The sequence below is a fragment of the Bos javanicus genome, chromosome 17 (genome assembly GCF_032452875.1).
Source record: "Bos javanicus breed banteng chromosome 17, ARS-OSU_banteng_1.0, whole genome shotgun sequence".
Classification (NCBI taxonomy): Eukaryota; Metazoa; Chordata; class Mammalia; order Artiodactyla; family Bovidae; genus Bos; species Bos javanicus.
This window is the reverse complement of record NC_083884.1, coordinates 37,274,968-37,292,482: the sequence shown is the minus strand read 5'-3', so window position 1 is coordinate 37,292,482 and position 17,515 is coordinate 37,274,968. Positions and strand designations below refer to the sequence as shown.

General features: G+C 36.4%; 1 protein-coding gene across 1 annotated transcript in view; it reads right to left on the bottom strand.

Annotated features, from left to right (window-relative positions):
• Positions 1–17,515, bottom strand: part of FSTL5 (follistatin like 5) — a 928,941-nt gene that overhangs the window by 428,993 nt on the left and 482,433 nt on the right. The window contains exon 6 of the mRNA XM_061384275.1: positions 10,321–10,441. Coding sequence (XP_061240259.1) covers positions 10,321–10,441 — 121 coding nt within the window. The remainder of the gene's footprint in view (positions 1–10,320; positions 10,442–17,515) is intronic.

Here is a 17,515-nt window from a genome sequence, read left to right as displayed (position 1 = left end):
ATTATAACTGATGGTGGAATTAAAATAGATTCTTACTTTTGTTTTGAATGTCTTTTTGCTGTCTTTAATTTCTACAATAAGAAAAATAAATATTGCTTTTTTTTTTTTAGTCGATAAGTCATGTCTGACTCTTTGTGATCTCGTGGAGCATAGCCCTCCAGTCTCCTCTGCTTGTTGGATTTTCCAGGCAAGAAAGCTGGAGGCAGTTGTCATTTCCTCTCCAGGGGATTTTCCTGACCCAGGAATTGAGGAATGGAAGCCCAAGAAAAATAAATATACTTTCTTTAAAAAAAACTGTAGAATTATGGAATAAATGCAGGCAAAAAATAAAGATCTTGATAGAACTTTTATTAATACATGATTTGGGTTAAAATTTATGAAAATCCAAAACTCAATTTCTTGTGTTTTGATTCATTTCTTTTTTTCAACAAGATACAATGGATTCAAATGAATATTGATACTGAACATAAATCTTATGATTTCTATATGCATTGATACAGTCTATGCAAAGCTTCATGTTTTATCTGGTAATATCCATACAACTCCTCTGTGAAAGTGTTAGAACTCACTTAAATGACAGGATAGACCTCTAGCTGGTAAAAAAAAAAAAAAGAGAGAGAGAGAGACAGTGATAACTATGAAGTGAAAAAAAAAATGTTAGCTATTCAGTCATGTCCTACTCTTTGTGACCCCATGGAGTATAGCCCAAAGGCTCCTCTATCCATGGGATTCTCCAGGCAAAAATTCTGGAGTGGGTAGCCATTCCCTTCTCCAGGGGATATTCCTGACCCAGGAATCAAACCTGGGTCTCATGCATTGCAGGTAGATTATTTACAGTCTGAGCCACCAGAGAAGCCTAAGTAATAGATATACATTAAAAAATAAATCTAGCAAAAATGTAATTTTTAAGTATTAGCTTCCAAATAGTATAAATGAAAAAATATCTGATTCATCTGCTATTATATATTTATAAGCATCACTTTTTAGAGTTCATAATAACACTCACTTGGTAAATTAATGCCTCTCTAAAGGATCATTTGACAGAACAGACTTTTATAAGGAAACTTTCAATTGGAAACTTTAGATAAAATGCATCTTCTCAAACTAACCTAGACAAAGAAATTCAGAAAAGAGCTAATAATTAAAATGTGACATATTTCATTCCAATTGTTTTAAATTGCTGAACAATTTTGGTCAATTAAAAACTTAAATCCCGTAAGTAGGAACTCAGTTTGGGAATCTGAGTTACTTTAAAATGAAGCAAAGGCTTTGTTGCCAATCTGCAGCCACTGTTTCACGTCCAAATAGATGGGCTCTTTGGCAGCAGTGTGGCTGGAATCTTCACAGTAAAGCCACTATGAGGAGATGCCAACAGATATGGTTTCATACCACAAAAGGACAATGCAAACTTCAGTTCAAGGTGTTTCTAAGAAACTGGTATTAAGACCAGGGGGTTAACAAAGCTTAAGTGTGAAAGCAAAATAGTTAGTCACTCAACAGTGTCTGACTCTGTGAATCCATGAATTGTAGCCTGTCAGGCTTCTCTGTCCATGGAATTCTCCAGGCAAGAGTACTGGAGTTTGGTGAAAAGTGAAAGTGAAGTCACTCAGTTCTGTCTGACTCTTTGCGACCCTGTGGACTGTAGCCTACCAGGCTTCTCCATCCATGGGATTCTCCAGGCAAGAATATTGGAGTGGGTTACCATTTCCTTCTCCAGGAGATCTTCCCCACCCAGGGATCAAACCCAGGTCTCCCACACTGCAGGCAGATTCTTTACCAGTGAATTACAGATATTGTGAAAATCTACAAACAGCCTCAGGCAAAGTCCTTCCCAGAATATTATAGTGAAATAAGCGAAAAGTAATTTTAAGTCAGATGCACTAAATTATGATTAACAAGGTATGTCACAATGTGAAAAATAAGAATAATTGGTCAGTTACCATTTCATTATTTTTTATTTCTATTTCACTTTGTTTCAGACAAGTCCTTATTTTCAATATCTATATGACAGAAGAGTCAAAATGTCAAGAAATAAATAGAAGTGTTTCACTTGAAATAATAGAAGCTGAAATATCTAACTGAGTCTGCATTTAAAAGTAACAAACAGGTCAACAAACAAAATTTACCTGTGAGAGATCAGAGCATGTAGAATGCCAGTGTTTATAGGTAAAAAGGGAAACATAAAGGTGTACCAGCTACACCAGATTAAGGTAATATAAACAGGATGAGGACAGAGTCATCTCCAAATTGGAAAGATTTAAGATCATAGTTATATAATCTTACAGTTTTGAAGATTTTAAAATTATAGTTCAAATCTGTATTACCTCATCAGTTGTTCTTGTATTAACAGTTAGGGTATAAAAGTTTTTTTGTTTTGTTTTGTTTTGTTTTGTTGTTTGTTTAAGACCAAGAAACTGTCCTTTTGGAATATATGTGTATACATAAAATTTCAACAATCATGTTTTGCAACAGTATTTTTTATAGTGGCTAGAACCCAGACACAGCAAAAATAACACACAGTGTAACCATCTGTAAGACAGTGATTCTGTATTTATCCAACCATCAGGGCATATCTGCATACTCCAACACAGAAGAGTACAGCCATACACACATGTGAACTAACTTTGTAATCAAAGCTCGTAGTAGAAGATTGATTTCTCCAGTGAATCAGTCAAAGTTTTATAAAGTTCCTGCAAAATTTTATTCTACAATGATCCAGTATGGATTCTTTTATGAATATAGCAGTTCTATCAATCCAACGCAGCATTTCCCAAATCAGTGTGGGATTTTTTAATCCAGATAAATAGTATAAGCTTGCCAGCACCTTAGAAGTCTTTCTCTTGCCTGTGTTCCCAAAGGGGACCATTCACATTAACTACTATAACCACAAATGAGTTTTATATATTTTAGATTTTAACTAAATATATACTTTAATGTACATTTATGTGCTCTGCTTCTTTGCTCAGAATTTTTTTCATTTTTTAATATCCAACTTTTCAGCCACTAGCACTTAACTGTCTACACTTACATCTCTGCTGCAAAGTGCCATGACCAAAGTTACCAGTAACTTCCTTATTGCCAATCCAGTGCCCATTCGTCTGTTGTATACTTTCTTGCTTTGAACTTAGCCTTGAAAACAATTCCTTACTAAAAGTCCACGATGGTGTACTCCTTTGGCTTTCCTCCTATCTCTCTGTGCTATTGTTTAGTTTTAGTTTCCTACTGCCGTTTTACTCTTCTCTCCACAAACAGTAAGTCTCCTACATATGACTCTTCAAGTTGTGAACTTTCAAAGATGCGTTCCCTCAGTGTCAGGCATAAGTGAAATTGCAGCTTTCTCTCCATCTCCTCTTGCTGATGATCTTTCAGCTAGCTCTACCATCTGCCACCTCCTCTCCATTCTCCAGTCAATAACTCCTCCTGCCTGCTTACTCAATGCCAGCCCCTGTGTGCCAGCTGTTGTACTGTACTACTGTACTTTTCAAGGTACTGTACTATAAGATTAAAAATGTGTTTTTATGTATTATTTGTGTGAAAAGTATTATAAACCTATTATATAGTACAGTACTATATAGCTGATTGTGTTAGTTGGGTAGCTAGGCTAACTTTGTTGGATTTATGAACAAATTAGACTTATGAATCAGCTCTTGGCATGGAACTTGTTCATGAAGGGGACTTCCTGTACTTACCTTGAATACCTCCATCCTTGCCACAGAATCAAATTTTAACTACATGCTCTATGTCTCTCCTTGTGACCATAGCTCTCACCTGACTCTGGGCCACCTGATTCTCCAACTAAAAGTTTCTATTTGAATATGCCAATATGTCTAAAATTTAACTAGATATACTCCCCAAACTTGTTTCTTTTCCTGTGCTTCCTAACTTAATGAGTAGCATCATTATTTAGCTTTGTATGCAAACTAGATAATTTGACATTATCCTTGACCCTATCCTCTCCCTCCCATGTGTATGTAATCACTCATCTAATCCAGCTAATTCTACTTGTAAGCTATTTTCCAAATACGGACACATCCTTACATTATTGCTACTGCTCTTCCAGTCCTGTCTCCATCACTTTCACATGCTTCAACATTCTTAATTATTCACTAAATTCAGCTATTTTTCTCAAATAAAGAACTTTCATATACTAATGATGTAATGTCAATGAATGTTAATATGATACTTATATTTCATTGCTTGAATTATTAGATGGTTCTGATAATTAACATTTTATTGCAGCAACTGTGATTTCCTAGAAAAATAAATTTTCTTTTCCTTATAATGTCACTATCAAATCTATACTCCATTAAGAAGCCTTTCACATATAATCATGAAGACTTAGGTGATTTAAAGTAACTCTTGCATTTAAAAAAAATTTAGAATCCTAATTATTCTTTTTTAAAAATGAGAGACAGATATTGTACAATTAGTTTCAATATAAATCTCACAATTGATGCATTAGGCTTGCAAAAACCGAATTACTTTATGCATAGTAGAAAAATATCTTCCTGTAGATCCTTCCACATAGAGATTGTTTCTGAATTGAATAAAGATATATTTAAGAGTGACATTAGACCTGTAATCACTAGAACACATACATGTCTTAAAGTGTATGTAAATGGCTTAGGGAACTACAACTCACACTTATTTAATAGAATTTCAAGAATGTCAGAATTACACAAACTCCTCACTCCATACAATTTTAAATCAAAGCAGTATATAGTTTAACTTAGGAAATTAAGTCTTGAAAAGCATTTCCAAAACAAATATATATTTAGGGGGTAGACAACTGCACTAATTTTGGCAATCTAGAATGTCCAAATGAAAATGAGTATTTCCTAAAATTAATAGTCATATAATTGCACTTTATTATCCCAACTGAATGCACAAAACTAAATATATATAAACATTTATTTAAACATCATTTCTGAAATTCTGTGTGTGATCATATTGTCTGATGGTGAATTACTTGCACTTACCTATGGATTTGAAGCAAAAATACATATTTCAAGGCAAGTCAAACTTAATCAAACATTGTATTTTGATTTTCAGTTGGACGAAAATAAAATACTGTCTCTATATGCCAGTACAAGTCCTTATAGTTAATAAAAATACTATCTGTTTTTAATTCTAAGCACTCTTTACACTGCAAATCTACACATTTTACTCTTGAGACAACAAAATGCAGGGATGCAGGGTGTCCACAATTTGAAAAGAAGGTTTAGTATTTCCTCCAAGTATTCAAAACTATGTCTGACCTCACTTAGTATTTATTGGATCCCATTACACATATTTCCAAGTTTGTTAACCAAAGAAAGCATGATTTAAGATATTTGATACTTGCAGTGAGAGTGAGGGATTTAGGTATCTTAGAAAACTCAAAGGATTTTTTACTAATGTCAAAAACACTGGAGAGAAATTAAGAATGTCACATAATGCTTATTAGGAAATAATAAAATAATTCATCTTATCCAAAATGGAAAAAAAATTATGAAAAACCTTATAAGTGTGAAAACAACACTCTAATATAATGTAATAACACTTGATGATGTGCTGGCTTTTTTTCTTTACCATTAACATTTACCTACTTGCTTTGCAAACTTTTCCCATTTTATATGATAGCAGTTTATTAACTGGAGTTCAAGAATTCTATCTATGCTTATATCTAGCAGTTAAATAATGAGTGGATAAAGATAAATTTAACTTCTCTGGCCTTAGTTTTTTCTCTTGGATATTCATTCAGGGACTTTTTAGTTTTCTGTGCTTTAGTTTTATAAACTATCTGGGGGAATGAATTCTATGTGTGAAAAATGATTAGTATTTACCCTTCCTTCATCTGTCATTTTTATCATTGTCTGAGATGATGTATCCCTCAGGGAAAGAAAACATCTTTTTCAAGTTACTTTAACTAATACAGCACTCTATACACATAGGTCAGAGAAGGCAATGGCACCCCACTCCAGTACTCTTGCCTGGAAAATCCATGGACGGAGGAGCCTGGTAGGCTGCAGTCCATGGGGTCGCTAAGAGTCGGACACGACTGAGCGACTTCACTTTCACTTTTTACTTTCATGCTTTGGAGAAGGAAATGGCAACCCACTCCAGTATTCTTGCCTGGAGAATCCCAGGGACAGAGGAGCCTAATGGGCTGCTGTCTATGGGGTTGCACAGAGTCGGACACAACTGAAGCAACTTAGCATAGCATAGCATACACATAGGTACTTAGTACATAATTTTAAAATGGATTGCCTTTTCACTATTTTTATACATTTTTATTCATAATATTAATATTTTAAATAGAATTACTTTTTAAAATCATGTCATTACACAAATCCTGTCACAAAACTGAGGTGGGTTTAGTTGTATTAAAACAGAAGGAGAGAAAAAAAAATAGGCATATGTTTCCTGCTGCTGCTGCTGCTGCTAAGTCGCTTCAGTCGTGTCCAACTCTGTGTGACCCCAGAGACGGCAGCCCACCAGGCTCCCCCGTCCCTGGGATTCTCCAGGCAACAACACTGGAGTGGGTTGCCATTTCCTTCTCCAATGCATGAAAGTGGAAAGTGAAAATTGAAAGGGAAGTCGCTCAGTCGTGTCCGACTCCTATCGACCACATGGACTGCAGCCTACCAGGCTCCTCCATCCATGGGATTTTCCAGGCACGAGTACTGGAGTGGGGTGCCATTGCCTTTTCCGCATATGTTTCCTACTCACATATAAATGCCTTGCTGATACAGACAATCCATACAAGTTAGTTTTGCTCTCTCCAAGAAGTCATTATAGAACTGGTTGCCCTGTTTAATAAGGTTGAAACACTAAAAATGTAAAACTATATGGAAAATTTCTTGGTTAAACCACAAGGAATATTAAAACACTCCAGATAATTCTAGAATTACTTAGAAAAACATTATCTTTTCCAACTGATTGTTAAGATAATTTTATCATAGTTAAGAAAATGTTTTGTGATGATTCAAAATGATAAAAGCTCATAATATGATTGCCAATTGCCAAGTGTTTGCATTACCCATTATCTCTTTATGGTTCAAAAATATTTAAAATGTAGACCTTTTGTATTAGACACAATTTTCACCTAATAGCAGAATTATTAATGATATTCATTCAATTTCATGGTATTTCATATAAATAATTTCTGTAAAATTGACACCATATTACCTTCCAGCCATCAACAGAATCATATAGATTTTCTTCTATCCAAATTCAATTGTTCCTAGTGCCCAATTGTTCCTTTATAAACCATGTTTCACTATGTCTCTATTGAATGCTTATACTAATGCTTCAGATTTCTAAATTGCATAATTTTATTTATCTTTACAATATACTGACCACTTTGCCTTCCTTAGCAGCATCAAATCATCTCTCAAACACAGTATCATATTTTCCCCTTCATAGGGGCCAGATAGTAGTATTCTTGAGAAGATTCTTATGTAGTAATATTGCTGCTGCTGCTGCTGCTGCTACTGCTAAGTCGCTTCAGTCGTGTCCTACTCTGTGCGACCTCATAGACGGCAGCCTACCAGGCACCGCTGTCCCTGGGATTCTCCAGGCAAGAACACTGGAGTGGGTTGCCAGTTCCTTCTCCAATGCATGAAAGTGAAAAGTGAAAGTGAAGTCGTTCAGTTGTGTCTGACTCTTAGCGACCCCATGGACTGCAGCCTACCAGGCTCCTCCTTCCATGGGATTTTCCAGGCAAGAGTACTGAAGTGGGGTGCCATTGCTTTCTCTGATTGATATTGCTAGGGATCACTATTCAGTTTTTGCCATGTTATCACAAAAATAATATGTTATTCACACTTTATTTTCATTGTTTTGTCATTTTCTAGCTCCACTTTTCCACCATCAACAATAACTACATTTCAAATAAAAATCCTATAGAAACATATTTAATTCTCTTATTCACACTTGATAGTTTGTATACCATTAAAAATGTTGCCTGCTATTGCTACAAATTTCAAGTACTTTTATTTAGCCAAATCCCAGTGTCTTAATATTATGAGAGTGTGGAATAGTAGTTGTTAGATTAGACTCCCTGTTTAATAAAATAAGTTAGTAAAATAGTAATAATAGTTCATAGACTTTCTCTAAATACTGTGGTATATCATGCAGCTGAGATTTTATTTATGCCACTATAGGAAGCACACTTGACACCCTAAAATGTCTCTTTAGTATACATACTACTTGTGTACTAAAGAGACAATCAAAGCCCAAAAGACTGAGACAGTAAATTTCAATTTTCCCCCTAACTGCCTAAAAGAAAGCAGATAGAAGACCTGTTCCAGGAAGGGAGCTGTCACTGTAGGCTAACTATAATGTGAACTAGGTGTGGACAGGGAGGAACTTAGCAAATCTCTATTTGTTAAAATTCCTATGTTCTATTTTCTCTGCAGGGCCCAGCAAACATTTGTTTACCAAACATCTGCTTTTTCATTTGTCTGAAAATTGCCTTCCTGCCCTCTGAAGTCCTCTTTTGTCTTTAGCTGAGGATGGTACTCAAGGTGAGGTTTTCAGTCATTTAAGGTAAGGGTTTCAGTCATTGAGGACAGTACTTAAGGTAAGGGTTTTACTACTTAAAGTGATGGTTTTGGTTTTCCTGGGTCTCTCCCATTTATATACATTATTAAACTTTGTTTGATTTTCTCCTGCTAATATGCCTCATGACAACTTGATCCTTAGGCCAGTCAGAGAAGTCTAGAAGGGTCGTGGAACATTTCTTCCTCTCTGACACTATTCTGTTTGTCCATCTTCCGTCTCTCATCCAACAAAGTCCAAATCCACTCATCCTGAAGACTCATTCAATTATTACTACCTCCACCACCTCTCCTTGATTCCCCAAGGGGGAGATTATATTCTTAATTCACTTAATATTTTGTGTAGGACTTTCTATGACATTTATCTCCTTCTATCTTAAATGATTTGGTATAACATAATATAATGTGATTTTTTATAATATAATATGTTTTCCTGATAAACCATAGTATTCCTGTTATCCTAAAGCATACAGAAGAATGCTTGCTACAGAGTGAAGTTCAATGACAAACACATAGACTTCTTAACTATAGATTCAATTATAAATTCAGCCACTTAATTCTTAATTTCTCATGTTTCAGTTTCTTCATATAATCTTCCAATGATAATGCTGCTCTCTTCTTACCTTTGAAAAGTTGTACACACCTTTAAAGGATGAAATGTTTACTGAGATATCCCATCTTGTATTATGCTTGCAATTTAAAGTGGAAATATAGCTTAATTAAATCTGAAGAGCATACTAACTTCTTGCCTTAAAGCTTTATAACCTGCAACTCTTTCATATTTATTACTTTGCTAGTATCAAATACCACATAAAATATGACCAATGTTTAATGTAAAATGATGTGATAATTACTATCATTATTCATATGAATTTTTAGAGATTTAAGTAATTTTTTCCAATATCAGACAGCTGATGTATGACAGGCATAATTCAAACATGATCTTTTTATATGAAACACAGTCTATTTCCTGTCTTTTTGGAAAAAAAATACATGTGTATATATTTGGAAAGCCATACATATGTGAATACATATAAAAATATTAAAGACAATCTATTTATCTAAAATGCCCTTTCACTTAGATTACTTTGTGATTTTCAAATACCAACCAGCTTATTTAATGATTCCCCCCCCCCCCCTTTTTTCTAACACACACTCTGAAAACATTCCTTTCTGTTTTTCTGTCTCCTAGTTTTTTTTCTTTGGAATTATTTTTAAAGAATAACCTGGCATGTAGCTTTTTAAAACAAAATCATCTTTACAATTTTGCAATACAAAGTATAAACATTCAATTTGAAGAAGTCTTAAAGCATTTATACATATATCATTCATTCTAAAGTATCTTAACATAAATATAAATTTTCATTCATATGCTAATTTTGTTATCATATATGTAAACTATTAAACAACTTTATTTTACCTATAAGGTAAAAGAGTCACTGTGTAAATAATTAAATTGCGATTGATAAGCAGTGACAAACAATGAAGTACTGTTCCTAGTCTAAAATAACCTTGGAAATAGCATTGTGGAATTAATATCTAAACTAGAATCAAGAACTGATAGCAAGGGCTACTGAATATTTCTAGCTCTTTATTTTAGAATATTAAATCCCTTACCTCTTACATTCTTTTCAATAGAGCCAAACCCTTAAATTTTATCAGTTGTATCACTTCTCTTCAGTAGCAGCTTGTACTTTGAGATCAAGCAAACACATCATATTGGGTAATGAATCAGGAAAAGAAAAAGGAGGAATTAGAAAACGAATCTTATACTCACGGAATGTTCTATAAAATTCTTCAAGAGCCAGGTGCTTGTCTGAGTTAAAATCATCATATTTCAGTAGATCATACAAAGTACAATCAGAAAGGTCCTTGCCAAGTTCTTCCTGTTTTATCACCTGAAAAGAAAATTAAAATCATGCAATTATATCAGTGTCTTAACATTTCTATAGGTAATTTAAGTCTACACTTGAGCAAAGAACTGAACTTATAGGAAACCTGGGTTTTCAGTTACTGGACATTTATTTTCAAGTGTTTCAATGACATAAAATTATAAATTTGACTTAGTTTATTTTGACACTCAGACAGATACTTAGAATTTAGCCTGAAAGTTCTAATACAAAAATCTCCCAGTAGGACCCAGAAAACTTGAACATTAAAGGGGCATTTTTGTATTTTACTCATTTACTTTGCTTTACTTACATTGATTCAAGGAGATACTTTACTTCTACATGAAAATTGCCTCCTAAGTCTCAGTGACCCATGTCAAAATGGAACAGCTCTTTCCCAACAAAAATAGTCAGTAGCTTGTTCCAATTTTCATCTTCCTATTATTTGTGAAAAATGAAGTTAGATTTTTTTTTTTTCTCTTTTGTCTAACATCCTCCCAAGCTGGAAGTGAAGCCATTTGGGATTCTGAACTAACTCCCTGGATCACAAAGGAGCTATTAAGCAAATTACTGTTTCCAGGAGCCAGTTAGAATTAATGCACCAATTGATGATGGGAATCTACCCAAGCACGGGTGAGAAAAATCGCCAAAATGCTTTTCTGCTCTGTGCTCTGTTCCTTGGACTGTGGCAGTAGCTGTTTTAAGATTCTACTGATTTTGACTGTAGCTTGTCTGGTAAAAGGGCTCCCCAAGATTTTTCAAACATTCCTTTTCCCCAGGTAGCTGCATGCCTGTGTCCAACAGTCTTTCATATTTGTCCACAGAGGGAGTGGTTCACATTGCTTGGAGGTTTGCTTTACCGTGTACGTTTTGTTAAAGTTGGTGCAATCAGGAAACACAAGCTTTGAAGTCAGCCAGCTTTGGGTTTAGACCATGCCAAGGCTACATAATAGCTCTATAATTTCTGGCAAGTCACTCAACCTTTTCTCACTAAGAAATTAATGATAGCAACCTCTACTTCTCCTGGTTGGTGTGCAGATTATAAATACAAATATGCATATATATATATATATATATATAAACAGTTTTAGTCAAGTGAAACACATATAGTATACACTCAGACATAATCATTTAATGTTAAAAATAATGATTTATATATACACAAATGTGCTTCTAATTGTAAAAATTCATTGGACTTTTCCACACCAGCTTGTGTATATTATGGTTACATATAGTTTGAAAGATTGAGACTTTGTCATAACAATGGCAGATTGGTGATAATAATGTCTATTTTAATGAGCTATTTTTAACTCTTTTATGGAACACCCTAGTGTTAAAAGTTGTCATGCCTGCATGAGGATGAGCTGCAGAGACAGCTCTGAGGATGGAGCTTAGCCTATGCATCACTAGAACCTCCTACCCCTGTCACCTGAGTGGTGACACGCAATGACAGTGTTTGCACTGCTAAATATAGCTTTCACAACATCATGTGCTCTCTATTCTTATTTACTGTATTCAAATTTCATTGGCTAAGCTGGCATTTACTGCCTTAGAGGAGGAAAAATGTGAGTGATTTATCTGCTTTCCATATAAATAGATATGGTTGATAGTGAGTGGTAAAGTCCTTGGCTTTCGCACAGTCCAGCTGGAGGGATTAACAAAACTACTTAATGGCTAGAGCTATTTCTCCTATAAGCCTAATGGGAAAACAAATACTGCTTTTCTGTTTAGAAAGCAACCAAGCTCTCAGCCACTCTCCATCTGTTGTTTGTTAGTTGATGAGAAAAGCCTTTTCCCAGGTGGCAGAGGGGCAGTGTTTTTGATCTTACCTCGCTGTGCTCTTTCTAAAGACCTGTGGGGCCAGCACCACAGTAGTTTTTAGGATGCAGTGATAATGGAATCTGGTCAGATACTTTAATACTATTTTTGCTGGCTTTAATTCACATACTTGGTGAAATGATGGAACAGAAAGTTGGAAGAGAAGCTTTCATCATTGTCTCATATTAATTTCTGTTCTAATATTTTATTCAAGGTAAATTGTGTATAAACCAAGAGAACAGATGTCTATCCTTTTCCTTAATACTGATTTTGGCATAAGACTAGCTTGCTTTTGATTTGATCTTGATTCGATCATGATGATACAACTCAAGCTGGATATACTGTTTTAAGGAATGTGCTTTAGAAAAGTGCATGGTCCTGGCTAGTGAGATTATATATATATATATATATATATATATATATATATGTATATAGCTGTTCAGTGATATTTGGCCTGCTATGATAGAGGGGTTAAGTGATTCATCCCTTCATAAATCCATTGTTTAATATATATTTTCCTCATTTATTCCATGTCTGTTCAATGAAATAGCTTACTTAAGACATGCTTCCTGGTAAGCATGTTTCTCCTTTGTTTCCTGATGGGAGATTTGGCATGGTGTGAGGTGTTTCAATGTAGGAGTTATTATCTTGTGATCTTTTAACCATCATGGGAAAATTGCTTTAGATATTCTGGGTTCTGATAGCCTTAAAGAGCTGTGTGTTTGACTGTTAAGAAGAAAATGTAAAATAAGATAGAAGCAGTAATACATTAAGCACTCTGGCACTGGGAATTCAAACTTGTAGGACATTTATTTCATTTATTGTCTGGCTCTGGTTCTAAAACCTTTCCAGTCTAACCTCTTCAAAATGCATGTGTTACATCTGACATAGAGACTACTGGCAAAGCCAGATTCACTGAGCATACTGTCATTTTAAAATATATTTTAATTAGGATAAGTACATTATTTCTTTATATGTAATGAAGTGAAGTGAAGTGAAAGTCACTCAGTCATGTCCGAATAATTGTGACCCCCATCGACTGTAGCCTGCCAGGCTTCTCTGTCCATGGAATTCTCCAGGCAAGAACACTGGAGTGGGTAGCTGTCCCTTCTCCAGGGGATCTTCCCACCCAGGGATTGAACCCAGGTCTCCTGCATTACAGGTGAATTCTTTACCATCTGAGTCACCAGGGATGCCCTTATATATAATGTTATTGCACATTTAATAGAATATTGTGTAGTGAAAATGTAACTTTTTTACTCACTGAAAGTGAAAGTCGCTTAGTCATGTCCAACTCTTTGCAACCCCACAGACTGTATAGTCCACGGTATTCTCCAGGCCAGAATACTGGAGTGGGTAGCCTTTCCCTTCTCCAGGGGATCTTCCCAACCCAGGGATTGAACCCAGGTCTTCTGCATTGCAAGTAGATTCTTTACCAGCTGAGCCACAAAGGAAGCCCAAGAATACTGGAGTGGGTAGCCTATCCCTTCTCCAGGGGATCTTCCTGACTCAGCAATCTAACTGGGGTCTCCTGCATTGCAGGCACATTTTTACCAACTGAGCTATATACTCATTAGGAAATAAAAATTCATGTAACTTGCATTATTACAATATTCATTTGACTGTAGTGGTCTGGAAATGAAAGTCGCTCAGTCACGTCCAACTATAGAGTCCAAGGAATTCTCCAGGCCAGAATACTGGAGTGGGAAGCCTATCCCTTCTCTAGGGGATATTCCCAACCCAGGGATGAAACCCAGGTCTCCCTCATTGCAGGCATATTCTTTAATAGCTGAGCCACAAGGGAAGCCCACAGTGGTCTGGAAACAAAACACAATAATTCTGAGAAATGCTTATAAAATATGCAGTATCTCAGATGATCAACAAGAACTGGAAAGAGAAATAGAAAATGCCAGAGGCAGATGTAGAGGGTTGTCTCCCGCTGTGAGATATATGGGTATTAGATTTCTGGGGATAAGGCATGATTTGGAAATCCAAAGTTACTATATTAACTTTCATGCAAGAGATACAGTGCATGTGATTTTGGTGGTCTTGAGTCATGCTGATGAGACTATTTGTGTAGGAGATCAGAGAGAGGAGTGAAATCTTCCAGTTTTGTTTCTTTTCTTTACTCTCCTTAGTGGAACAGGAGTGAAGGAGGAAATAGAACAGGCTCTATCTATCTTGAGAGCAGGACTCCATCTTGGGCAGGACTGTGGACTTTGAGTTATATGCCCAGTATCTATGGAAACGACATACCAACTGGGAAACCAGGTCCCCGAAGGAAGAGCGCCAGGGCTCTTCATCACCTAAAAGAATACCCTAATTATCTGTGTAACCAAATAGAATCATACATTCTATTACACTTCTTAGAGAATGACCACAACTCTATTGATAATTGTCCACGGTTGACTACCCAGGTTTAAGGCATATAAATCAAGGATTAGACCCAGAAAAACTGTACAAAAAAGGTCTTCATGACTAAGATAATCACAATGGTATGATCACTCACCTAGAACCAGACATCTTGGAATGTAAAGTCAAGTGGGCCTTAAAAAGCATCATTATGAGCAAAGCTAGGGGAGGTGATGGAATTCCAGTTGAGCTATTTCAAATCCTGAAAGATGATGCTCTGAAAGTGCTGCACTCAATATGCCAGCAAATTTGGAAAACTCAGCAGTGGCCACAGGACTAGAAAAGGTCAGTTTTCATTCCGATCCCAAAGAAAAGCAATGCCAAAGAATGCTCAACTACTGCACAATTGCACTCATCTCACACGCTAGTAAAGTAATGCTCAAAATTCTCCAAGCCAGGCTTCAGCAATACGTGAACTGTGAACTTCCAGATGTTCAAGCCACTTTTAGAACAGGCAGAGGAACCAGAGATCAAATTGCCAACATCTGCTGGATCATCGAAAAAGCAAGAGAGTTCCAGAAAAACATCGATTTCTGCTTTCTTGACTATGCCAAAGCCTTTGACTGTGTGGATCACAATAAACTGTGGAAAATTCTGAAAGAGATGGGAATACCAGACCATCTGATCTGCCTCTTGAGAAACCTATATGCAGGTCAGGAAGCAACGGTGAGAACTGGATATGGAACAACAGACTGGTTCCAAATAGGAAAAGCAGTACATCAAGGCTGTATATTGTCACCCTGCTTATTTAACTTATATGCAGAGTACATCATGAGAAACGCTGGGCTGGAAGAAACACAAGCTGGAATCAAGATTGCCGGGAGAAATATCAAAAACCTCAGATACGGAGATGATACCACCCTTATGGCAGAAAGTGAAGAGGAACTAAAAAGCCTCTTGATGAAAGTGAAAGAGGAGAGTGAAAAAGTTGGCTTAAAACTCAACATTCAGAAAATGAAGATCATGGCATCTGGTCCCATCACTTCATGGGAAATAGATGGGGAAAGAGTGGAAACAGTGTCAGACTTTCTTTTTCTGGGCTCCAGAATCACTGCAAATGGTGACTGCAGCCATGAAATTAAAAGATGCTTACTCCTTGGAAAAAAAATTATGACCAACCTAGATAGCATATTGAAAAGCAGAGACATTACTTTGCCAACAAAGGGCCATCTAGTCAAGGCTATGATTTTTCTAGTGGTCATGTGTCTATGCAAGAGTTGGACTGTGAAGAAAGCTAAGTGTTAAAGAATTGATGCTTTTGAACTGTGGTGTTGGAGAAGACTCTTGAGAGTCCCTTGGACTGCAAGGAGATCCAACAAGTCCATTCTAAAGGAGATTAGCCCTGGGTGTTCTTTGGAAGGAATGATGCTAAAGCTGAATGAAACTCCAGTACTTTGGCCACCTCATGCGAAGAGTTGACTCATTGGAAAAGACTCTGATTCTGGGAGGGATTGGGGGCAGGAGGAAGAGAGGGCGACAGGGGATGAGATGGCTGGATGGCATCACCAACTCGATGGATGTGAGTTCGAATGAACTCTGGGAGATGGTGATGGATAGGGAGGCCTGGCTTGCCGTGATTCATGGGGTTGCAAAGAGTCAGACTCGACTGAGTGACTGAATTTAACTGAACTTTTTTGTGCCTTTCTTTTTCCTTTGTTCAGACTAGTTTCACGGAATTTGGGGCGTGGGTTTGGGCAAGTACAGTTAGGGTATATAAGGTTTTCACAAAAACTGGTCGGGGTCCTTGGTTAAGAGGAAACTCTGCCTTGGGCCTGCAAATGTAATAAACTGCACTCCACCATCTGCATTGTCCTTCTGAGTGAGTTTGTTTCCCAGAATGCATGGCTACAACAGGAGAAATGATGGACTTAAAAGAAATATACTATTAACTTTGCCAACTACAAATTGGCACTTGCCATCTGCCTCTACAAGGTTAAAACTTTAGCCTCTGCAGCTGCTGCTGACCTATAACACCCCCTTAAAGGAATTCAGGGCAGAGATTAGGAATGAGGCACTCTGTGCTCTGGACAAAACTGGCAGAACAGGTCTTCAGTTAGAGATTATTCGGGAGAATATTTTATTAGCCCAATTCTTGAATCTCTTCCTATTTAGAAAAACACTAAAATCCTTCACGGTGATACCCCCACTTCATAACTAGCAGTAATCTTCATGAGATTAGTAGAAACCTTCTGAAAAACAACATGTGTTTGATTGCATGTACTCCACCTTCACCAAAATCACATGCACTGTCCCTCCCCCTATTTTTTGGACTAGTTTCTGAGAGCTATCTGAAATGCTGTCTCCCAGTCTATAGTCTTCATTTTGTCCTAAATAAAACCTAACTAATAACTCTCAGGTTGTGCACATTTTTTTCTACTTGATAATACGTTCAAGTAACATGAGCTCTCCTTCATCCTTTGCAAACTATTTTTCTCAAACTAATCATGAACGTGTCAGAATCACAAGGTCTTAGTACTGACTTAGAGCTCAGTGATCCTCTATTTTAAAGAAAACCCATCACATTTATGAAGTTGAAGAGAGGCAGATATATTCACTCCTTTACTTGACAAATGTGTAAATTACATCAAAGCCCAAGGCTCAGAAAATAAATATACTCCTGTGGTAACAATACACATCTCCAGGCATTGCCTTTAAGTTTTTCCCACAATAATATATAGGTTGGATCTTTTATTACTTGGCTCTCCAGACAGCTTCTTGTATACTTTCTTTCTTTCCTTCTCCCTCTCTCCCTTCCTTCATTCTTTTGTTTCCTTTCTTTGCAACCAACAAATGCCAGAAATAGAGCTGGGGACTGGAGATTAATTAATAAGGAAGAAAAATACACTCTGCCCT